Below are 26,860 nucleotides of genomic sequence, written 5' to 3' on the forward strand. Positions count from 1 at the left end.
CCAAGCCAAGAGTCCTATAAAAATCTCTTGAAGGCTCTGTTCCCTGGAGTTTTCACTAACTGACTCCAATCATGTATCCCCTTCTTAACTCAGTGTTGAGTTGTTCTAGGGGTCAATGTGGTAATAACATACAGGGCCGGTGCCACATTTTATAGTTGGGGCCACTGCCCCATTTCAAATCCTCATATCTAGTACATTCCTCACTCATTGCATTATCCAGTCTTGTAGGAGCTATTTTCAGCCCTCCACCACTTCCACATATCCAGATTGTTTTAGTTTCCACTCTCCATTACTCAAGTGGAGCATCTGGATAAATTTAAATGCCCTGACATATCGAAAAAAGTTGGTAACCCCCATCCACCATAGCACAGAGGACTGTATGTTAATGTGGGATAGAGGTATTTGTGTTATTGGATTCCCCTAAAGTTGCCTCATTAATATGGGTCAATTCTAAACTCCTTGATCTGTCTCTCTTAAAACCTGGCTGCCTCATGGTTTTGGCATCTTTTCAGGCTTGCTAGTTGTTGCTGAAGCACCTACCAAGGGAAGAAAACACTGAGAGAAGAAAAGGAGCCACTTTTGTGATTTTAAGTATTTTCTTCTGATTTTTTTGTTAGGTTTTACTGCTTTGCCGCCTACTTTTGGCATTTTCCGGCTTGCTAAAGTTTATATCTGTAACAGTAACAGTACTTGGAACACATCTAGAGCCTGTTTACTGCATTTCCTGTGTTGCACTTAATTTAAAATTGTTTTTTTCTCTAAAAACTGCATTTTACCTGATTTTGGCCTAGCACTCAAATGTGGGGTCATTTATTGCACTGTTGTGATTATTTTGCTGCTTGTGTATCTCTGCTACCTTTAAACTACAACAAAAAGAAAAAAATCTTGCTTTTTTCCCACTTTCTGAAAGTTAAAGTTCAGTTACAGATTTGCTGCTCTGAACTGTTTGGAAGTTTCTAGAAGGCCAGTGCTTGCTTGGGCTAAAGGGAAGTCTCTGTGTTCACCAGTGGGAGTGGTTAACACTGAACAGCCTGCCTGTCCCTGGAGGAGTGGTTACTACCTAGAAGCTGTAGTTTTATTGGCCATTTTGGGTCAATTCTAAACTCCTTGATCTGTCTCTCTTAAAACCCGGCTGCCTCATGGTTTTGGCATCTTTCCAGGCTTGCTAGTTGTCGCTGAAGCACCTACCAAGGGGGGGGGGGAACGCTGAGAGAAAAAAAGGAGCCACTTTTGTGATTTTAAGTATTTTCTACTGAATTTTTGTTAAGTTTTACTGCTTTGCCGCCTACTTTTTGGCATTTTCCGGCTTGCTAAAGTTTATATCTGTAACAGTACTTGGAACACATCTAGAGCCTGTTTACTGCATTTCCTGTGTTGCACTTAATTTAAAATCGTTTTTTTTCTCTAAAAACTGCATTTTACTTAATTTTGGCCTAGCACTCAAGTGTGGGGTCATTTATTGCACTGTTGTGATTATTTTGCTGCTTGTGTATCTCTGCTACCTTTAAACTACAACAAAAAGAAACAAAAAACAAAAAAAATCTTGCTTTTTTCTCACTTTCTGAAAGTTAAGAAAGTTCAGTTACAGATTTGCTGCTCTGAACTGTTTGGAAGTTTCTAGAAGGCCAGTGCTTGCTTGGGCTAAAGGGAAGTCTCTGTGTTCACCAGTGGGAGTGGTTAACACTGAACAGCCTGCCTGTCCCTGGAGGAGTGGTTGCTACCTAGAAGCTGTAGTTTTATTGGCCATTTTGGGTCAATTCTAAATTCCTTGATCTTTCTCTCTCTCTTAAAACCCTACAACTCTCTTTTTGCGTGGTTTTGTGCACTGAGCAGCATCGGGTAGCGCCGCCTAAACAGGTTTAAACTATTCCAGGCTCCATAAAGTCTGCTCTTCACTTTTTCCTTAGAACTGTTCAAACTTTCAAAGTAATCACTCTATTCTCTTTCTAAAGCCCTGCACTTGCTCAGCTCTTATAAGGAAACACTAACTAACTAAAGCACTACACCCTCCTTGACTTCACATAAGTATTAGGCTCCTGATTGGTCCTTCCTGATCAAGTGAAAAATCAGTTCCCTTCTCTAATCTGATCAGTAAAAAAACAGTTCCCTATACTAATCTGGTATGTCCAACGATCATTTTCAAGGTTGCTCTCCAGTCCAGCCGGTGAATCTGGGAATTTTGAGGCAATGTTACAATTGCCTTATGTACACAGATAACCCTCTCCTCCTTCCAACAAACTCTAATACATGTGAGAGATGCAGTTACACAGCCAAACTGGAGGCAGAGCTCTCTCAACCCAAGACTGGCACAGTCAGTCAGGAGGAAAAGGTAACCACCAACACCACAAATCCAGTCTCACACAGACCTATTGCATCTACATACCTAACACATAAACACACAAAAACATACTCAGAGGCTCTAGATAAAAATCTGCCTAAACAGCAAAGACCTCCTAAGCAGATATCCAAGCAACAGCCACCCCTCAACAATACTCACAAATCACATAGCTCACACAATCAGTGTGCTTCACAGTCACAGCCCTTAAGGCCAAACAACACACCAAATACACTTGTTATAGGGGACTCTATTGTCCGGCACACTGATGTCCTGCTCACCAGACTGAACAAGGAGAAGGTCACTATAAGCTGCCTACTGGGTGCCAGGATCCACCACATAACACAAGCACTCAGGTCACTCCAAAGCAAGTACAAGTATGACTCCGTCATTTTCCATGCTGGTGTGAATGACCTGAAACGTACCTCCCTGGACTACATGAAAAGAGACATAGAGGAGCTCTCTGACCATGTAGCCCAGGCTGGTATGACCCTGACCTTGAGTAGCATCTTTCCCTCACCAAGAATGATGCCACAGTATAAAGACAAAATGATCAGTTTCAACAATTGGCTAAAGTATTGGTGTCATTCAAAGGGGATCCAGTGTCTGTCAGCCTGAGATGACATGCTCGACAAGCCATGTTGCTTCACTAGGGATGGCTTGCACCTGTCACCCTTAGGCTTTTGTATACTGGCCAAGGTTCTTTCCACCCCCATAGTGCCTGTTTTAGGCAAGGCTCAAAGGACATACCCACCTCCATAGACAACCCAAGGATAAAAAAAACTAAAGGTAATGCTACTCAATGCCAGAAGTCTAAACCTCAAGATGCATGCACTCGAGGCTCTCCTCAGTATGGAGAAAATCGATATCTGTGCAGTAACAGAAACCTGGTTCAAGGCTCCTGAGAGCACCCCAGCACTACCAGGTTATAACTCATACCATGCGTTTTGGCCCCAAAACTCGGACCAAAGCACAAAAGGAGGGGGAGTATCTATATTCATTAAAGATACCTACACCTCCAGGTTAGTGGCACTACACAAAGCATTGGAAACCATCCATGTGCAACTAACAGTGGGCAAAACTGCCTTTCAGTTTGTAGCCTGCTACAGAACACCCTCTCTATTACAGGAACCCCACTTGGCATTCCTGAGAACACTGGAGAATATGAAGGTCTCTCCAAACACTATGTTATTGGGTGACTTCAACTACCCAAACATTGACTGGGAAAACTACTCAAGCCCAAACACCCCCGCCCAATGGTTCCTTGAATTTATAAACTCTAATGCAATGGAACAACTGGTCACCACTCCCACAAGAGGAAACAACATATTGGACCTGGTCATCACCAACATGGGGACTCTATGTTCCACACCAGAGGTAAACCCCTCATTGGTAAGATCAGACCATAAACAAATTTCCCCTGGGCATCCATATCCCGTCCCCACCCCCAGCCAAGGAAATCACTGTAAAGAATTTCTCAAATGCCAACTTTGCACTTCTCAAGACTGAGGTGGAATCCTTCAAAGCCCCTGGGCCAGAGGTTAATACAGCCCAATCCGCAGAATCCTTTACAAATGCATTCTATGAGCACCTGCAGGAATGCATGGATCGTGCTATCCCAAATAAAACCAAGACTCACTCCTCCAAAAACAGGAGACCGGTCTGGTGGACCCCGGCCATAAATAAGCTATACAACAGAAGGAGGAAGCTACTACATGACAGAGCAAAATCCCAAAAAAGGGAAGGCATCTCTGATCAGTATTAGCAAGAATCTTCGATCCCTCATAAAATCATCAAAGGCCAGTTTCGAAAGAAAAATTGCCCTAGACACTAAAGATAATCACAAGACCTTCTTTAGTTATGTCAGGAACATGGGCGGAAACTCCCAGATATGCTTTGAATTGTTGCATAACGGTACAAAATATACCAAACCTACAGACATAGCCAACATCCTGGCAGACACATTCAGTGCAAACTTCTCCCCCCCTTCCTCCCTAAAGGAGCAAATGCATATCCCAACTGAATGTAACCTCCCTGACATCACAAATGCACAGGTGAAAGCTGCCCTCCCCAAAGCAAAAAACACAGCATCTATGGGACCGGACGGTGTCCCAGGCTGTGTCTTACACGAGCTCCAAGAAGAACTGAACCCTCACATTAAGTCACGGTTCAAACATAGCCTTACTACAGGATATGTACCCAAAGAATGGCGTACAGCTACAGTGGTCCCACTCCACAAAGGTGGTGCCACAACGGACCCTAGAAACTATCGCCCCATAAGCCTGACTAGTCTGGTCTGTAAAGCTATGGAGCATATTATCATGGAACTCATAAACAAAGACATTGGGAGCCTCCAGACACTGTGCCCTACCCAATTCGGCTTTGTTAAGGGCAGATCTTGCCTCATAAACCTAGTTGATTTCCTTGAAACAATTACCAAAGCCATAGATGAGGGCAAGGTAGTCCACACAGCCTACCTGGACCTCGCAAAAGCCTTCGACACAATACCCCACTCGGGCATCATAAATAAGCTTACCAGCTTAAATATCAACCCCTATATCACAAGATGGGTTGCAAACTGGCTCAGAGATAGAACCCACATGGTCAGAATTTCAGATGCCATGTCCGAATCCAAACCAGTTACAAGTGGCATCCCACAGGGCTCAATTCTGGGACCTCTCTTGTTCTGTATATACGTCTCTGAGGTTCAGGCTAACACGGGGGGATTATGGCTGACAAAGTTCGCAGATGACTGCAAACTGGGGGCCATAATCGAATCTCCAGCTAAAACAAGCATCCTCCAAAAGGATCTCACAGAGAAGGATGCTTGGTGCCAGAGCCACGGCCTCAAGCTAAATGCTAAAAAGTGCATAGTCGTCCCCTTTGGGAAAAACAAGGTGCCCACAAATTACCACATAGGTGGTAATCCATTAAGTACAGAAGAAGTAATTAGAGATTTGGGGACCAACGTAGATATTAATCTCTCCTTTGATAATCATGTTGCCAAAGTGGTTAGAAAGACCTTCTATATAGCCCACCTTATCATGAAAGGGTTTGCATCTAGATCAAGAGAGGTCATTGTGACCCTCTACTCATCACTCATCAGGCCCATAATTGAAAAAAATGCCCCTTTTGGGATGTACCTTACCTGACACCTGCAGCAACTGGAGAGACCCCAAAAGTATCTCAACAAGAGGATCATGGGCTACAAACAAATGTCCCATGCAGCTCGACTAAAGAAACTCCAGCTCTACTCAGTTGCTTACCGCCTACTCAGAGGCGATCTATGCTTGACGTACAAAGCCATGTCAAACCCAGAATTAATGGACATGCTCCACCTCAAAAAATCCAAGTCCCTTAGAGCTACACGCTGCAGGGACCTAAACCTCAGCACAAAAATAAATAGGACATGCTGGAGGGACAGATTCATTTCCCAGAGGCTCCCCTCACTCTGGAATAGAATCCCAATTCATGTTAGACATAGCCCCTTGCTGACCTTCTTCAAGTGAAATCTGGACACGTGGATGGGAAATCACAAATTCACCCCTGGGATCTCTTCTGTGTCCCTGCTAGACAGAGGCACAGTAAACTAATCTTAAAAGGGTACCTTCTGTGACCTACTTTACAGAGGCACAGTAGGCTAATCTAATAGGGAGGCGGAAGCCAAATACACTCTGGCTAGGCATATAAATGCCCTAGGGCAGATAGCCTAGTATCTACCTATGTACCTATGAACCTATGAGCCCTGTAAGGAGGTAATGTCCTGTTGGGATAGAAAAATTCATAGAGGACTTAGGCTGAGGGTCACACTGTTGAGGTGAGCTATGTGTCCTGTGGTTTGTGCTGTTTTGTGGTGCCTGCAGGCATTTCTGCAGTTACCTCCTACTGACACCTCTAGGTGTTAATCATTGGTGTTCATATTTGCATTAATAATTCCAAAACCATACTGTATACAAGGTATCAGAGGATTTCATCTTAAAGCATATATGATGGCAAACAAACATGCACTGATATTTGACAACTTTCTAATACAGATAAAAAGATACTGAATATTATTCATATACTGTTTATTTATATAGTAACAGTTTTCATATTTCTATAAATATCTCAACATTCAGGTAAGACAGGCAGAACTGCATAGCCTCATATGAAAGTTGACAGCTTTATGGAGAAAATCCTGGTAGCAGTATGTGTCTTGCTTGAATGTTTACTGAGATTTCATAAACTATTTAATAGAACATTAAAAAAGTAATATTCACTGCCTTTATTTTGGCTTATAAAGCATCAAACTGAATGAATGCTGCTAACATAAAGATTGATTTATCCTGCATAGTTTGCCATTTACAGTTTTCTAGTAACACATGGTTCCAAAGACTTGAATATTTATTTCAACTGTAAGGTGATAACTTCATTATTTAAAGGCTCAAGCCACATGCACTGGGAGTTAAAAGCACACAGTCAAAAGAGATGTACTGGAGGAAATGAGTTAATATGTATAAAACATGGAATTATCCTGAACTGTAAGGCTTGTATTCTTCCAGAAATTATGAGAAAATTATTCAGTTTTGACAGGTAACATCCAAACACTTTTCTGGTAAGGTTATCTAGGTTAGCAATAACTGTGTTATTCCAAACTGGACATGCTAAGAAGCCCAAATATTTTGAAGAGGTTAGTGAATGGGGGATCAGCGAATTCCAGATATGGTCCACTGCCTCACATTTAAGCATTCTCAATGTTTTGACATTGGTTTAAATCAGATATCTCCCCAAAGGTGTGGTGTATCTTCAGTACTCCTTCCATCTCCATAAACCCTGAGAACACTGCTGCCTATGCAAAACTGTTCACAGAAACCCTGTACAAGCATGTTAATAGCTGCTTAGAGTACAGAACTAACTCAAAAAACAAGCCACCCTGGTGGAATCACAAAATCAATAGGCTATATATCAGGAGGAAGAAAACCATAGCAAAAATTAGGAGGTGCAGCACCTAGCAGGATAAAATCAGTCTCATCAAACTGAACAAACCAAGTCTACCAAAGCCAAATTTGAGGTAAGTTTGGCCTCCCAGGCCAAGGACAGCCACAAATATTATTTAGCTATGTCTGCAACCTCAAAGTAAATACTCAGTTGTATGCAGAGCTCATTGTTAATGGAGCGGCCTATACTGAAACAGAGGATATAGCAAACCTCCAGGCTGATGAATTCAGCTCCAACTTTATTCCTCTCTCCTCCTCTACCTTCCCTCAGGAAATATCAAATATAACTCTCCTTATTATCACTAGGGAACAGGACCTTAATGTTCTCTCTAAGACCAAGAACACTACATCAATGGGTCCAGACAATATCCCAGGATTCCTCCTAAATAGCATGAGACATGACCTATCAGGGCCTGTGGAATTACTATTTAACTGTAGCCTCAAAACAGGCTTCATGCTTCATGAATGAAGAAAATCAACAGTCATCCCTCTGCACAAAGTGGGCCATCTACAGACTCTGGAAACTACAGGCCCATAAGTCTCATTAGTCTTATATGTAAAGCCATGGAAAGAGTTATCATGGAGATGATCAACGGAGATATAGTAAACTTCCAGACACTGGAACCAACCCAGTTTAGTTTCGTCAAGGGCAGATCATGCATACTCATCCTGGTGGACTTCTTTGAGAAGGTTAGCAAAGCAATGGATGAGGGCAAAATCGTTCACACTGCCTACCTTGACCTGGCCAAGCCATTTAACACAATACCCCACTTGGGCATTGTTGACAAACTCAAGAGATTAGGTACAACTGGTTCACAGACAGGATCCAGGAAGTTAGAATTGTGGAGTCCACCTCTACAAAGACTCCAGTCACAAGTGGAATCCCTCATGGATCAGTCCTTGGACTGCTCCTTTTTGGCATTTACTTCTCAGAAGTCAAGGCCAATGCCAGTGGACTCTGGCTAACTAAATTTGCAGATGATCACAAATTAGGGGCTGTCATTGAATCTCACACTGACACAAATGTTCTCCAGGAGGGGCTGACTCAGACAAACATCTGCTGTCAGAGCCATGGACTAAAACTAAATGCCAATAAATGCATGATAGCATCCTTTGTGAAGTTATCCATCCCTGGTAACTATCATATTGACAACACACACCTTACAGTTGACCTAGTAGTCAGGGACTTAGGGACACACATAGACAGTAATCTGCCCTTTGACCATCATGTGTCTACAGTGGTGAGGGAATCATTCTATGTTGAGCAATTTATAAACAAAAGTATGGCATCTATATCCAAGGAAGTCATTGTTCCACTGTATTCGGTATTCATCAGAACCTATCACTGAGTACAATGCCCCCTTTGGTATGTACCTAACCAGGCATATCCAACAATTGAAATGTCCACAGTAGTTCCTCACTAAAAGAATACAGGGTGTAAGGAAAATGTCCTATGCAGACCACCTCAAGGCTCTATCCCTGTATTCTGTCTCCTACAGGCTTTTGAGTGGAGATCTATGCCTGGCATACAGAGCATTGTCAGACCCCACTCTGATGGACCTCCTGCATATCCACAAAACTAACAGCACCAGAATTACCTGTTCTAAAGATTTAAACCATGCTTGTGATATAAATATGACCTGCTGGAGAGATAAGTATGTATCCCAGAGACTACCCCGTCTATGGAACAGGCTCCCCATCCATGTGAAGCAGAGTTTCTCCCTAACCCAATTCAAGTGCAATTTGGGCAATTAGATGAGAAACCAGAAATGCATCCCTGGTTTGCCTCCTATGTCTCTAATGGACACAGGTCACCTGTAAATGGTTCATCTCCCAGGCCCATGCTTACACTTATCAAGGGTATCAGAACTTGTCAGAGATTTGGGATGCATGGCTATGCTTAAAAAGGCCCTTGTGGTCAATAGCCTAGTAAACTCCTATGAATGAACATATGAACACTTCTGGAACATCAGAGCTTACAAGTATGAAATCATCAGAGAATACGTAGAATTCACTTTGAACCCCATTTTCCTGTTGCTTAGCTCATAAGAAGTATTTCACCAGAGAAGAAAGTTCCTCTATGATTAATATAAAAACACCCAGGAATACTGGGCAGCCTTGTCTGTCAACCCACCAGTAATCAATACCCTAAAAGTTGGTAGGGTGTTTAATCCTTTCACCCAGTTGACAAACCTTGGCCCAAAGTTTCATGCCTGTCAGTACATTAAATACAAAGTTCCAAGCTACTGGCACAAAGGTCTTGACTATATCATAAAAAACCCAGCCCAGACAACCTTGGAATCTACCTAGTCCATATAGGAATAGTGTCAACTGCATTTATCAGTAATTGATTTCCCCTGGACAAAACAATTTTGACCAAGTTGAATTGGCTGCAGTAATGCATTGTCCAATATTGTCACCAAGACCTTAGAAAAAACCATGAGGTCAACATTAAGTAGTGCTGTGGGTCAAACGTCACCTATAGCTGGTGTAGTGCCCTTAACTTTGGGGATCAGCATTATTGCAGTTTGATTATGATGTGTGGTAGACAGAATAAAGAACTCAAAAGTGTCATACAACTGGGTTAGATTGGAGTTTAATATTTATTAGCAGTCAGCACAAGGATCCTAGCTGCATTTTTCCCACTTGATCAATGGCTGTGTTAGCTGGGAAGAATAGAGGGCAGTAAAATATAATATAAAGTTTCTCCTAAGTTACTTATCTTATTTAATGACTTAACCAACTACATCTATTACAGGGATCAACACCTGGGGAGACCATTTGCTAAAGAACAATGCAATACATTTGGGGTTGAAATCCTTGTTCAACCACCAAAATTGTCTTTTCCTGACTAACTCTGCATTGACTTTCAAGGTCTGCAAAACACAAATTTCATTTTTTTTCCAATGCCTCAGTAGCCGTTAGACAGTTATCCCCTCTAGTTATCACTACACTTTCTCGCACTCATTTTTCTCTAACCAGATATCATCACTTCCTTTTCCACAGTCCTCTTTTAGGCCTGCTTTGCACCAGTCACACCAGGTTCTAGACAGGCTGATGTTATTTAGGCCATTTCACACTAAGACATCCTTGATTAGAGTCTGAAACAAGTCCCTACCTTTTGGGTGCATCAATCATTAATGAGCTAAACACCATCCCTTAATCTTCTTATTTTCCCCTTCAGCATTGACCATTAGAAAGACTGACACATGACCTGAAAGCTTTGTCTCATAAATTATCAGGTTTTACACCCTTGTTCTAATTTCTATGGGTATGAGTATGAGGTCAATTCAGCTATATTTTCTCTCCAAATTCCTGGAAAAATGATGGACTGTGCTCATTAGGGTTGTAATCCCTCAATATTTCCCACCAGTCATATTCTGATAACCAGTTCTTGAGTAATGCCTGACTTACTCCTGTGAGGCCCTTGAGTGTTAAACAGCCTATCATTGGTCACATTAGGATTAAATTAAAATCCACCATGAGAATTCATACCCTTGATTCCAAGTGGCAAGACAATTCTGGAAAAAAATTACTTTCATCCTGGTTAATGGCATAGATATTACCTAACATCTAATAATCATTATTCAATATGTCTTCACATATTAGCCATTTTCTTGTACTGCTAACATGACTCTAGAAGTACTCATTGATAGGGAACTGTGAAATAAAAGGGCTACCCTTTTCAACCCCCCCCCCCCCCCATTCCAGGTGTATGATCCACATAGACAAGTTTATATTCCTTTTTGTGTAGTGTGTTTATGTCCTTCATCTTAATTTTGGTTTCCAGCAAGCAAACCACAGAAACATTACTTCTCGTAAACATCTACTTTAACCTAGCTTTCCTAATAGGGTGGGTATATTCCCCACATTCCAGGAAAGAAAGTGCATAACACTCCTTGGTACAACCTGTATGAAAACAACAAAGTCATCATTCAGGTATCCCTTATCTTGGAGCTTTGATACATCCTCCTCCCCCACTTCTGCCAGAGGTTCCATCTAGGCTAGGAGGCAGACAAACTTCCCTTGGTGCTCATTACAATGTCTGGCTAGAAGACTCTGGTCTTCAAGATGTCAGGCACTTAAATTACAATTGTTTGGAACCCCCTTTACCAGGATGCCCATAGATGCCATAGGGTGGTTAAGTTACTGCCCTAACTACCTTTGTTTGTCTTACCACTTAGAGAAAAAAAGAAAGCACAATACACATAACTTTTGTATATAAAAAAAATCATGTTATGTTAACATCACTTTCATTCTGCATAGATATGCTCTTCCCTGGCTGTAAGGTAGGTCAGCCTCAGATATCTACAATAGAAAAAGAAGCACAAAAACACATACCATACTTCAGATACTTCCCACCTTCCATAATAACTGAGGAGACACATTTCTAGGTACAGATAAAGCCCAAGTGATAATTGAGGGTAGGGACTAGATGTATAATGAATAACTAGCAGATATATGCATACAAAGGTTATGTAGTAAGCGAGAAAGGAAGAGATGGAGCCAGCATGTCACACTTATGATATCAATATAAATCTAGTTAATAAAAAGAGTCAGGTGTTGGTATGATTGTCTCACCTATATCTCATGTCAGCTGATATGCCTGGCCAGTGATTAAGAGACATGTTAACATATATTACTCAATGGTATACAGTATATTGTTGCAAATTATTGAGAAAGACAGTAAAATTATGCAATAAGCAACACTTTGCAAGCATTATATGTGAGTGAGGCACTTCTTTCTGTCCAGTTAGATAAATGTCTAAATACATTTGTTCTTCAGTTAGCTTGCAACTGCTTTGAGCCATTTGTGGTTAGCACTAGGCTGTCCATAGAAATTTCAATCTTCACCCTTACTTCTGTCTAGTCTGGAAAGGCCCTCCACAGACCAGAAATATTCGTCCCCTGAATCAGAGGATTGGGCAAAGGCCTTTGATCAGGATTTCCTCCAAGGATATGCTTTGTCTTCTGATGGTTCCTTAAAGCCCAAGGATTATTTCCTATTTCTTTGGTCTGGATTATGTACATACTGGATACTGCCACTAGCAACAGGGTTGGTATTTGAAGCTAACATGTTCCTTTTTGGTGAAGAAATGAGGAAGCAAGAGTCCTTCTCTTGGATGACATTTATAGTGGACACTGCTTCTGGGACATTCTTGACTTTACTACTCAAGAGTATAGGGAGTACCAATGACTGCAAGTGGTTGTTTGCTAATATCATGCAGATATGTTTGCCATGTTCTATTGATCTGCCTTCTTTTTGGTGGATCAGAGGATTTAGCATTAGATGAGGAGCACTGATGTTTTTTCTACATTTGCCACTGTATTTACTTGTTTGAACACTCTCCCTCATTTTCACTACTGACCTTGTCTAGATATTCCTGTTGTCCCTGTATGGAGTGCAGCAGCTCTCTCACTCCATTCTCGGTGTTCTGGGTAACCATTCTGCCTCCTTTATCAACTACCAGCAATGAGGGAATAACAGACCTTCTATTTAGCCCAAGTCATTAAGAGCTATTCAGTGCTGATTTAGTTCTCTACATAGCTTATAGAGGGTTTAGGATTAGTCTGTAACAAAGAATAAGGCAGTCCTGCTCCACTTGACCCCATGGGATTCACAGCTGAGCTGCACCATCATTCCCTGGTGCATGCTGATTGTAGTGCAATTAGTACATGTCTTGGTGAGGACGGTTTTGAATGAGAGGATCAAACTCTGTGGACTCTCATAATTGCTGCAGTCAGACTGACTGGAATTTTAATTACTGCAGCAAACAGATATTCAAATTAAGACCACAAGTCTTTATCATGGATGTTTTCAAGTTAGCCTTTTACCCACACATTAATACATCTGCAGCAATTTCCCAAGTCTTCTAGCTTGTCATTAATCTCTCTTGATTACTGTTGCAAATTCCTAAGTTCAGCTTCAGGGTTTTTGAGCATATTTTGTAGAGTTTAAACTGTTTTTTAATGTATTAGGCTCTTTACCCATTCTGTTTCTTTCTGCTGTTGGAGCACAAATGAGTCACAGGAATCCATCTCTGAGGACACAATCGTCATACACACAAAATGTACTAACAGGCACTTGTTGGGATATGCGTTTTTAAAATGCTCCAACAACAGAACATTATCCTCTTGCTATTGAGCCTTCTCCTTATTATCCATTTCACTCCAGAGGTGCTGTTGAACAGAAAAAAACATTATTTTTTTTTTAGCACCAGGACATGATGGGGCTCTGAGTTATGCATCCATCTTTAATATGGCCTAGCCACCCCCCACCCCCATGCAGAATAGCATCTTAACTGTAGATTTAATAATGTTGTATAACACTTCTGTAAGTTGACTGAAAGGGACTGACAGTGGTGGAGTAGTACAGTAAACATATCAAAATTAATGAAATGAAAAGAGAAACTATTAGATACGAAAAATGTTTGAGAAAGTTTTTGAACAAGAGAGTTGATAAGGTGGATGAGGTCTTCAGTAGAGCTGAGGTTAACACTAATTTTTTGTCATCTTCATTTATAATTTCTATTACTTGATGTTATAATTTTGTATGTAAGCTTAGACTGGAGGTTTTCTCCTCATGTGTCCACTGAAAATGGGCACTGTCCCAGTTGGACCATTCTGGTAAACAAATGTAAAATAAATAAAATAAATAAATAAATAAAAATAATAATAATGTCACCTAGAGAAGTGTTACATATTTTATGGAGGCATAAGGTTCTGAAGCATCAGCTATGCTCCAAATGGGCCACTAAATAAAATGACCTTTTATCTACTGTCTGGCAGTAGGACTTCTCAGAATGTGCATTATCTAACATAAAGCACTGAACAGAATAGGATAGAGTTTCAAAAAAATACGTTAAGAAATTAGTGGTATTCAGATATTGATCCAGATGATTTCTGTCATACCTCTCAACCTGAAAGCATCACAAATCTGGACAAAGGCCCATGAAAAGTAGGTACAACTGGTCAAGATGTGGGAAGCTGACAAACATAAATTTACATACAAAATCATGTAACCCCACCCATTCCATTGGAATTCTGGGATACCAACATGAAGACTGAATTCACTAAATAAATAATGGCAGACATTTGAATTTCAGACTTCGTATCCCTCAAAAAATACATAATAATGCAAAATCTGTTATTCTAACTGCATCTGCATTTACAGGTACAATATTTAAAATCTCTCCCTGTTTTTGGGCATTCGTCCCTTGACTCTCACCATTATTTTTGGCTTTGTCCAGATTTCTTGCTCTGAGAAATTGAGAGGTATGGCTGTACCGTACCCCATATAAATATACACATATGTGACTCATCACTAACATGTTTTAACAATAAAGTAGACCAAAGTATAAATTACCTGACTCGAGCAAGTTATACTCAGTTTTTTTCTACCCAACACAGCCTATCTGTAGACTGGCAACGTTATGTGCTTTTGCATTATACCAACTCATTGTAACAAGCATCATGTAAAACAGCCACTCCACACTACATTACTTATACTAGTACACTATTATTTTATCAAACAAAACTCTAGCCTATAAAATGCATTTTGCAGTAGTGTACTGAAACAAGTGCAAGCCAATAGTTTCTTCCTCCACTGTTTGGATTGATCTAGTAAATAAACAGTTACAAAAATCTAAATACAATCTGTTTTCTGTGCACAACAATAAACAAGTCAACAAGCACACTCCAGTTTCAGAATAAAAACTTACATTAAAAGCTGGAAGTGACCAATCACTAGTCAAACCAGTGAAGTTCTCTGATTAGTTCAATTGCTTTTTCACAAAATGTATTCCAGTTTGGGATGAGTTGACTATATGTTATTTTCCAAGTACCACTTCTGTAATGTTTCATCCAGATTTAAATATACTTAAAAGTTATATAGTGCACTATAAGTAGCCAGAAAAGCTCTAAGTAATTGCAAAATGTTCATATGCTTCTCCAAATGCTGTACTACCAATAAGTAAAAAATAACTGAGTAAGCATGACTTAACTACGGCAGACCCAGTGGTCCAAACAAAATCTGTGACTCAAGCTGGCATAATGTACCTGCCCTGCAGGTGTTTTTATCTGACAACTGAAGTTCACCTAGTAGCTTCCAATTAGAAAATCTGTGAGATATGTGACTCAAAATGGATGATGGACGTCTCTGTGAGTAGTGCATGCTCTACAGTTTTTTTACTTTTTCTTATCTGCAGATATTAAACAAGCCTTGGCTCATTCCTTCTATCTCTGGTGTTTGGTTCTGTTTACTATTTATTTAACATTTGTTTACTGGGGAAAGTCTGACTTGGAATAAGCCAATTTTCAGTGGAGAAACATATCTTTGTAATGGGGGAGGAAACTGGAGCACTTAGAAGCAACCCATCACATGAATGCAGGGAGGACAGACACACTCTTACATAGAAAGCACCCCAGCTGAGAATAGAACTGGAGAACATCTTGCTGTGACATGACAATGCAAACCACTGCACCAATGCGCAGACTTATTTGAAAACCTGAAGGTTTTCTCCTCAACCTCCTTTGAAAGTGGCTTTTGCTCAGACAACATTCCCACATGACAGAAATAAATACAACTGCATGCTAAGAGTCCACGTTTGTTTTAGCCTTTTACAATTATTTATCAGATTGTCTGTGTATCATCAGATAACAGCAGAGTACCAGAAATGTAGTTAACACTCTCAGAGTAGGTAAGATGTCATTCATAATGTGATGCTTAGCTTGCTGAAGTTGTGGGGGCACTTTGTTCAGAGGATGTAGTCTGGGCTATAAGTATGCAGTGTCAGTGAATGTTAAATGCACTGTAAAATATATTAATGGCTAATAAAGAACTGCACAATGCTGAAAAATATGTAAACACATTTGTTTTGTTACAATCCTATGATGAATGGATGAGTAATGTGAATGCAACGTTTCCTTTTCTTGAAAATGTGTATGTTTTTTTCTCATACTGTGTTGTTACAGCAACACTAACCTCTTAGAAAAAGACAGTACAGATGTACTTATTTCAGAATATGTGTGTGTGTGTGTGTGTGTGTGAGTGTGTTGATTTGCTGTTGCAAAACAAAAAAAAAATCAGTACATTAAGACAAGATAAGTCTTTATTTGGAATAAGTTGGTGCTTGGTACATATCGTTGGTGGTGGACCTTGGATGTTTAAGCGGGAAAGTTTGCGTGTGGTTTGAATTACACTTACCAAATAATTAAGAGTATAGACACTGCCACTACAACTGTCTTATCTATACTCAATTTCATCCCATATGCCTTCAGTTTTGCATTCCATTCTCCTATTTTTTGCTGAAGTTCTTGCTCAGAGCCTGGCTGTAATGCCACATTGTCTGTATACAGCAACTTTGTTGAGCTGCTTCCTCCGAACTCTTTGCTAATGTAGTCCACTACCATGAACAGCACTGGGCTCAGAGCTGAACCCTGGTCCACACTCACTTCCACGGGGACCCCCTCTGTATGGCTGAACACTGTTCTTGCTTGAGTCACTGGGTCCTTTTACATAGCCTGCACTAATTCTACCAGTGTTTCTGGGACTTTGAACTACTGCAGGATTGCTCACATCACCTTTCTTGGGAACTTATCATTTGCTTTCTCCAAGTCTAGGAATGCCCAGTTGGACTCTTTTCCCATCTGTAGCTTCTCCTCGATGATCTGTCTCACTGCAAACATTAGGTCAGTTGTGCTGCATCTTGATCAGAATCCAAACTGCTCATCTCCTATCTCGCTTTCTACTACTCTGCATATCTTATAGATGGTATTCCATAGCATCTATGCATTCTATGTAGATAATAATCCTATAACAAGAAAATAGACTTAAGTCTTGGTATTCTAGTGAGGCTGTCAGTCCATTCTGAATCAGGGACTTTCAGGCACTCTCTGTTTTCCCATCTTTTCTTTCTCTAATTCATAGAACACTAATAGCTATAACTTTTCAATGTCTCATTTAGGTTTCCACTAATAGGTCTAGCCTCATTATTCACCACTTTACCAAGGAGAATGTCCTTACCCAAAATTACCTAGTCATGAATCCCCACTCTGGATCCAACCTTTTTAAACCAGCCATACTCCACCTGTTTGTGGTGCTCAAAATAAAAGAAAGCACCAGACGGAAAATTATATTGATCCCCAAATGTTAGCATTAGTTACTTCGTCCCAAGCAAGCAGATCATCTAGCCACTGGTCCCCCTTGTGTACCATCTCTTCCAACAAATTCAGACACCACAAACTTTAGTATGGTTATTCCACAAACCTGCATGGGCGGCTGCGGTGGTGCAGAGGTTAGCATTGCCACCTCACAGCAAGAGGTTCTCTGTTTCGATCCTCGGCTGTGGTGCCTTCCGTGCAGAGACTGCATGTCTTCCCTGTGGTCACGTGGGTTTCCTCTAGGTGCTCCAATTTCCTCCCACATCCCAAAGACATGCTGTAGGTGGAAAACGGCTAATATGTGAAGACATATTGAATAAGGATTATTAGATGTTAGGTGGATTGGACACTCTAAATTGGCCCTAAGTGTGAGCGCGTGCATGTATGTGCCTTCTGTGGAAGGTTGGGCGCCGGGCTGGCAACTCAACACTGTAAAAACTCCACTGCTAATCATAAGCGGACAGGTGATCCGCTGTTGCAACCCCTAACTGGGAAAAGACGAAAGAAGAAGATTCCACAAACCTGTATGCAACATATCTAAACAAATGAGAGAGGAACCTCTTAGTTTCTTACACAGACCCATCATTAAAGCAAGACCCCTGCTGTAACTCCACCTGTCCTAGTCTAACCTGTATGGATAATAAAGATCTAGTACCAATATGCTGTTAACATACCTGCCAAAGTGTACACTAGAAAATCTGGAATTCCTCAACCTCCATTTCCCATGGCTAAATACATTCTTTCTTTCTTTAGCAATTCTTCTCATTCAACCTTTCTAGACAAGTTTATCACATAGTAGCTGGATTTTATCTAACCAAATAAAATACTTCCCCTCTAAAGGTATATGCTGACACTTATATAAAACTTTAGTCAAAATCATCATTTTAATTACATTAATTTTAATAACCAAAGATTGGGCCTTTTTCACCCATCTTGTTAGTAAAGTACAGATCTGGCCATATAAATATGAGTAGTTCACCTCTACTAAATGTTGCTTTTTTTCTGCCACTTGAGTATTTACATATTTAGAAACATGTCATCTCGATATCAAATATTCTTCAATAGGATTCATGATTTGCCCACCCTGATCTCAAAAGTCTTAGCCCAACTACATTTCAATCTCAAAACTAACTTAAACTCCGTTTAAAGGGAAGGTGTCAGGATTTAAATTTGCTTTCTTCAAAATATTAATGTACCTGTTTAAATGCACACAGTAATTAATTATCTGTCTATATGGAAAACAAAAACAGCTAAGCTTCAAGAAATGTTATTCCAGGACATGAAAGGCTGAACTCTACTTTGCATTAGATGTGATGCAAACCTGACAAGAACTTTGTGAATCCCTGATACCCAATACAAGGCCACGTTTAGCTCACAGGGAAGTTGCATTACAGTCATGCTATAATGACATTTGTCTCCACAGATGAAAAGCATCTTTTATTGAATCATTACCACATCTTATTCATCTGAACCATTAGGGCCTTCCAAATGTTTACATAGGCCGAACTGCATGAATTTGTAATGATGCATGAGAACTGACCTTGGCAGTACACTACTGCACAGATTTCAGCAAAGAGGCTCCAGCTAATTGAACTTAGAAATGATGTCAGATATCTATTCCTACCCCAGAAGTATAGCATAGCTTTAGTGAAAGGTTTAGCAGCACAATTGCAATCAGCAAATTAACAGATGTAATATATATTTACATGAAAAGTAGAAACAGCATCAATAGTGATTCATTCACACTGATGCTGTGCTCAGACAAACACTGCTGAGTGCAGCATCAGTTTACAGCCATCTTACATCAGTTCCAATCTATTACATCACATTTGATACAAAATGACATAATCTATTCTTTGGAACACCTCCTATTAAGCATTGTATACACTAAGGGGTTCATGTCAGGTGACTCCTGTATTTACATCACCACTTACCACACTCAATGTTGCCGTTAAGCAAGAATAACCATAAAATATCAACAAAAGGGTGTACCTCTATTTCTGTCTCTTTAGGACATTAATGTTGGGAAATAATCCCCCTTTTGCCAAACTAACTAAATGCAGAAGAGCTAAGCAAATAATCTACCATTCTTTAGTCCTATGCAGAAACAAAAAAAAACAAGTTAAGTCTAAGGTTTCCCATGGTTTTCAAATAATTTGTCTTTATTTATCTTAAGGTAAGTGCTTTTGTCCAAAGACTTCATGATATCTGATGTAAATTTTAAGCAAGACTGCTGTTGTCAAGTTGAATAGATTCTGTGACGGAATAGTAAGTTGCTGAAGATAAGCAAATAGGTATAGCGATAGGTATCAAACAAATATGCAGACCTCAGCAAAGGTATAAATAAAGAAATACAAGCAGAGATGCACATTAGTTATTCATTCATTCATTTATGCATTTATTCATTCTTTACACTTGCCTTTTTATTTGGTAGGCCCTCTAGGCACAAATGAATCTTTCAGTCACACAGGCTGGGAGTTGATTCAGAGTAAAAGAAATCCAGAATCACAGGATGACATTTGTTAGTAGCTCATAGCTTTAATCACTTTGTCATAAACTTAAATTCAATAGCTAGAAACAAGCACAGGCACCAGCACTAAGGGAGCCAAAGAACCAGATATCGAAACTCTTTCAAAACTCATAATGATTAGATACAGTCACAGATGTTGGTGCAATGAGATAGAATGATTAACCTAGGTAAAGGAATGTGTGCAGAAACATATACACACCTAATGCTGCAACCAGGTATAGACATCAAAGAGAACATAGAGAATTGTGGGACAGTTGAATGTATTTATGTAGGTAAAGGTTAGGTGCACATATATTATTGCCACTCGGATTTCTGTCCAGGATGCAAATGGCCTTATGTACAAATGTTTTTTTTGTTTTTCCTTTAGGACCACGGGTATGCATGGGAGAGAATCTTGCTCGGATGCAGTTGTTCCTGTTCTTCACATCTATAATACAAAGATATGAAATTGTGTGGCCTGAAAAAAATAAGTCTCCAGATCTTACTCCAAGATTTGGTCTAACACAGTGTCCCATTTCTTTTAATGTATTACTCAAGCACAGAAGATGTTGAGACACTTCTACATTTCTCTTATTGAGATGGTTAGTGCATCATATTTGTAAAAGGAAATGCATCTTTGCGCTATGTAACTGATAAAGTGAACTGTTTGTATCTTAGTCTGTGTTACACTGTGCTGTGGTTTACATGAAGTGATTATTTTATTAAAGCCTTCATTACTGCTAGCCAATGAGAAAAATATAAGATGTAAATATAACTGATTTTAGCTCTTCACATGTAATATGGATACTAAACTGAGTTTTGGCTGCCTGAGTTAGTGGTAATTCATCCTGTAACACTTGTCAATAAAAGGCCAACGAGATTTATTAAAGGCAATTTAAAAAGCAGGTATATAAAATAATGTAAAAGCAATAGGAAAATGTGTGAAAAGTTCACAACAGAAATCAATAATGCCCACATAAGGGTTCCTGTTTGTCTGAAAGCTTGTGTTATTGCAAAACCTATGTTGATCTAATAAAAGGTATCATATAACATCTTTGTTTTATTGTTTACTGTTTTTCAACCTGGTAGGAGGGCTAGTCAGTTGACCTTTTTAGCCCTGACCTGAAGACAAGACATGTTTCCTGAAGATTACGATTAATAGTTTGGATAGAGAAGAGGGAAATAAACAACTGCAACTGTGAAGTGGGTATGTTTTCCCAAGATTAGGTGAACTATGATCTAATCTGAGGCTTTGTCATTTTTTGTTTACTTTAATAGAATGAAGGAAGCCCAAAGAGGCATTTTCTTTGACTAGTAACACAATCCATCACTGACATTCTTGCCAAGTCTTATATCATGAAATATTTACAAATTAGCTTTAATGAAGGGGTAGGGTGAAGGGCAGACAGTGTCCTTCAGTCAGGTCTCTGTAACTGGAGCAGTATATGAGCATTCTATTGAGAGCCATGCTTCTAAGACAGCCCATTTATTGTTTAGGCTGCATGTTTTAATGAGATGAGGTAGGCAACTTTTAAGATCTTTGTTAATATATCTTGCATTAGCATTAAAGATAGTAAGGTTTGTTTAATGGACAGGATTAAAGTGGATATCACCTTATTTAAAGAGCTTGCGGACAAGGTGATAAAGCTTTGGGAGCAAATCTTTCATACTGAATGTCAGTACTGTATGCTGCAACAATGTGATTTGAATTATGAATTGCCTTCTGGATTTATACTTGTGTAATTTAGTATAGAAGTTAACACATAATAGAATTTGCATGAAGTAAAAGAGGTTCAGAAGTGGATATTGCTATTTGTTGACAAATCTATAGGGAAAGTATCTATGCAGCATTTTATTCACCTAGCTGAGAGCTTTCATATGAGGCTAAGGGGTTCTGTCTGTGTTACTTGGTTCTTGAGATATTTAGAAACATGTGAAAATTATATATACATAAATTAAGGTAAAAAAACAACAGTTAATATCTATTTACCTGCACTAGACAGAGGTCAAATATTAATGCAGTTGAGTTTGCTGTTGTGTACACTTTAAGAATAACTATTTTAATACCCTGTACATAGCATGATTTTGAAATTATTGATGCAAATATGAACAAGCAATTTCCAATGCCTAGAGACATCAGTAGGTCTTAACTGCAGATGCACCTGGAGGCGTCACTCAGATGTAATGAGTTAATGAGACGATGTAGGCAACTTTTGAGATTTTTGCTAATATATCTTGCATTAGCATTAAAGATAGTGAGGTTTGTTTAATGGACAGGATTTGAGTGGATACCTCCGTATTTAATGAACTTGTGGACAAGGTGGTAAAGCTTCGGGAGCAAATCATTCATGCTGAATGTCAGTACTGTATGCTGTAACAATGGGATTTGAATTATGAATTGCCTTCTGGATACATATGTGTGTAATGTAGTGTAGAAGTTAACACAGAATAGAATTTGCATGGAGTAAAAGAGGTTCAGAAGTGGATATTGTTATTTGTTGACAAGTCTATAGGGAAAGTATCTATGATACAGAGGCATCAAGTTAACATAAGAAGGAAAAATGTCAAAGATCAGAGTGGTCTTGTGATTGACATAGCCACAGTATAATAAAGCTATGGAGTGATAATATGTCAAAGATCAGAGTATAGGGATGCAGAGAGTATAGCTGTATCGCTGCAGTGGAATGGGTGTGGCTGCAATGGATGAGTAAGAAAGAAGCTATCAAAGAAGGTTTATATGTCTGGGGATAGAAATATCGTATGGTATTATATGTATCGGGCAGGAGAAGATTTAAAAGATAATAGCTAAGAACGGTAGGTTCATACCAGTGGTAGATCATGACTTCAAAGCAAGCAGGGCTACATGACGCAAGTGAACGGGTGGAGCCAAATGCAATAGGGGAGGGTTCTATTGCAGCAGGTCAATAACCATTACCTGTTGTGATGACCAACCACTGGACCTGTAATCAAGAAGCCTCAGTCCTCACCATTGGCAACAGTGGCGGATGTTCACTGAGAGGATGATAGGTGCATACACAGTATTTCCAGATGCAGCTCCCTGGATCAAGTGCAATTTCCTTTAAGAGCACAAAGGGACTACGGTCAGTCTGGGGTAAGTTCCTCTCTCTCTCTCTACAGATCACCAATAAGACTCCCCACTGGCCCAGCTATAGAGTTGAGGCCTTAGCCAGGGTTCCAAGCCAAATCCTCCAACACTCTCTCTGTTCAATCTGTACTCTCTGTCCCTGCCCAAGTAGCTGACACACACACACTTGGAGATCTGATTTGCGCACACACACACACACACACACACACACACACACACACACACACACACACACACACACACCTGGGAATGGCTGGCACAGGTTTACTAGTTATGCTCCCTTTTGCCCAAACTATAAAGTAGTTACCACTGCCATCAGAACCCCTTGACAGCTACTTTAAGGCCCTTAACAAAGGGTTCCCAATCTTAATGTGCAATATTAATATTAATACAAATGGTAGTTTGACCAAGAGCAAGGCTGTTAGGACTGGCCCTCACAGTGTCACCAAATAAATATGCAAGTGCTCTAAAAACTTAAATATCTCTACAAAGATCAGCCACAATAAAAGGTTTAAATATATAAAATAATAAATAAAAGAACAAGACAATACTAAACATATGTTCACAGTGACATCAGAGTTCAGAATCACAGGAAATATTTAAAACAACATTGAAGGACAGTCTCATACAAATAAAGAGAAATAATATTTAAACTAACCTTCATTATGTTCCTGACTGAATCTAAGAGAACTATACTATTCCCTAATAATGTACTAGTAGAGCAAGGCAGATGATGTGTTGACTGTTTCTTCTTGTTGTCAGGTCCAAGACAGAATACAGAATGCTCTGTCTCACTCTAAGAGACTTCTTAAAAATATCTAAAATATTACTGCTGGGATATCTTGCAGAATGACATCACTTTTTGTCATCTGACTTCTAGCTCCCTGGCAAACCCCATTGCTGGCAGCTGGCAGTATTTAACACCTACCCATAAAAATGCACACACAAGTGTTTTTGCTCAACAACTAAATACTTTAACTCTTCCTGAGTGGCAATTAATTACCCTCAAAGACAATACAGAAAGCTTCCTAGTACAGACTCTGTGTCCCTGGCTGCACTGAAACCAGTGAGATAGCATCTTTATGGCATGGACTATGAAGTGATTTAATTTCATATAATTTTTCTAAAGTTTTCTGGACTGAAGTTAACCCTACAGTTTCTTCTGTTAAAACATATACAGTTAAACAGTTACAATAGTGCATATACATTTCTGCTCTCTTCCAGTAGGTCACACTGTGGATACATTTTTAACACAAGCACTTTATAAATACTACTTTTTCAACTAGTTTGAAAATTAATCGGTTGGAATTTTTCAATACTAAGAATGATGTTCATTTAGCTGTTTTGCCTATTATTGTGGATGGGAAAGTGATGAAGGGGATTTTTTTTTCATGTGATTCTTGTCTGGAAAGTTCTATCGATTTGGATAATGTGAATGCATACTGTTTATAAGAAACATCTGCAGTTCCATGTAAAAGTAAGTTTATCCCCCCTTATTTACATGAAGGGATACAACAAAATTCCTCTATGATTAACTATGCAGTAGAGAATAGTTTTCAAGCATTTTTAAAAAGGAAAGAGAAAGTGGGTTTTAATTTAACAAAGTAAAAGTGGAAGACCTTGCAAGACTTATTATATGAAAATATTGTTTTCAACATAAGCAAAATGATCCATTTTTCATCTGCAACCACTACAATTAGCATCAGCAGGGGATCAAACAAGTTCTTATGAATTTTTGTATGCCAAGGATCACTGGAATGGTTACCTTTTTACCTTTCAAAAGTACCATAACTGATTTCATCCCTCACCAAGTCAATCAAAACAACATGTATTCTATGGCAGACAAAAAAGGGTCTCATTTTTGATACAAGTATATCAAAATCAGTTTAAAGCAAAATATTGCATTTTGCTAGCATAGATCAGTGAATACATTACCTCAACCTCACCCCATGATCAGGTTTCATGATTCAAATTGTCTTGTCTGAACTTCATTTTCATAACAATTCACTTTCCTGAAATGTCAGATTGTTACCAAACTTATGTTTATACTTTCATATTAGTTCTAATATCACAGGTAACTCCACAAGTACTACCACCAAAATATAAAGAATAACAACAGCAACTGAAGAAACAGTTCTTGGTTCTTGGTCTACAGATTTATTTGTTAAAAAACAATGAACATGAAGCGCTTTTCATTTGGTATAATAACTTTAACTTTTTCAGATAAAAAACTTATACTGTTTAAATACAACAAGGTTATATGTTCCAAATAATTACTATACTTAAATAAAACTGTTAACCCTATCCTACCTTTTGTGAAAAATAGTAAAACCATAAAAGACTTTAAAATTAGAAGTTGCTGTTGTTATTCTTCGCATTTTAGTTCTAATATTAGACACTATTTTACCAAAAAGTAACAAATTTGAATGAAGGAGTGGTTTGTAGAAACTTTTCCTCTTAAACTTTACATTCAGTGTATTTTCTGAACTATTCACTGATTTGTTGTGTAATAGCAGGAGGTTTAACTTACATGTGATCAAATGTAATTTCTCCAAAACTTCAATCAAATTCAGTCTTACAGGAAGCATAGAAGTAAAACCATTTTCAAACAGTCATATTTGTAAAATAATAGATTTTAATATCAGAATTTAATTTTTTAATGACAGTGCATTTTTATTGTCTTTGATTCTCCAGTGAAGTGTTGAGATGCAAATTCATTAATGCACTCCGATTTTACCTCCTATGGGCAGGTGCCCCCACTGGGGTTGTTTCCCCTGATTGGTTGTTTGTCCTGCTGGCCAATGTCTATGATCATCATAATGGTTGTACTTGCAAAGATAGCAAATTGGATGTATAATTTACTTTACCAAAAACTTCTCCGTCATTACTGACATTTGTTTATGTCTGTTGAATATTCAGTATTATCAATATGATTCTGAAATGTTTTTCTATTGAGTATGTTTTTTTTGCTGTTGACAGTCACATGTATCCCTTATCAATAAGTTTTTTTTCATTTTTAATATTGTCCACTTATTTGTTGACTCACTGTACACTGAAATTAGTTTTTTCTTGTGGTGTGAATACAGTAAATCCCTTGCAAAAGACCAGTGTAATTGCCTGACATATACAGAAATGTGTCAGTAGCTTTATCTTTGTGTATCATAATATTCTGCATAATCTCAAAACCAGTTCTATTAAAATGGATACCCAGAGCACTATATAAATTGGTACTGTGACTCATTGCATTAGAAAAATTCCAAAATCTTAATCCTTTTGGAAGAATGTCACTGTTAAAATACTTCCTGAAGTAATTGTTCCCCGATGAGAATTTTTTATTTTTGCAAGATTTATTTTTTCAAATTTCTTAATCAAATCAACCAAATTACCAGTCTCTCTATGGGTAATATCATTATTGAATAATTGCTTTAGGAGAACACAATCAAAAATCACAATTATCAAGGCCAAATGTGTGAAAACTATCAGAATGACTCTCATTTGACTCACAATGGTCTGTTGCAATCCTTGATCTTTCCCCAGTTTCACTGAAATTTACATTAATAGCATTAGTATCATTATTGCTACACACGTATGAAAATAAATTGTCTTTGTCCATACACTGAGTATACTGCTTGAGTAACATATGAAATCCATGTAGGACAATAAAAGAAATGTTTTCAACAACTTTCTTAATTAACTGAAATGAACATATTCTGAAAATGAATCGTGGAGCTAAACCAAGCAAATTTAGCAACTAAATATACTAAAAACAATAG

The 26,860-nt window shown here is 38.8% G+C and overlaps 1 protein-coding gene across 1 annotated transcript in view; it reads left to right on the forward strand.

Moving 5' to 3' along the window:
• LOC122796835 (cytochrome P450 2F2-like) overlaps positions 1-21,033 on the forward strand; it is a 749,069-nt gene extending 728,036 nt beyond the window's left edge. Inside the window, exon 10 of the mRNA XM_044065579.1 lies at positions 20,370-21,033. Coding sequence (XP_043921514.1) covers positions 20,370-20,554 — 185 coding nt within the window. The 3' untranslated portion in view covers positions 20,555-21,033. The remainder of the gene's footprint in view (positions 1-20,369) is intronic.
• The last annotated feature ends 5,827 nt before the right edge of the window (positions 21,034-26,860 follow it).

Source organism: Protopterus annectens, chromosome 3.part0 (assembly GCF_019279795.1).
Source record: "Protopterus annectens isolate FY-2018-M chromosome 3.part0, PAN1.0, whole genome shotgun sequence".
NCBI classification, from domain to species: Eukaryota; Metazoa; Chordata; order Ceratodontiformes; family Protopteridae; genus Protopterus; species Protopterus annectens.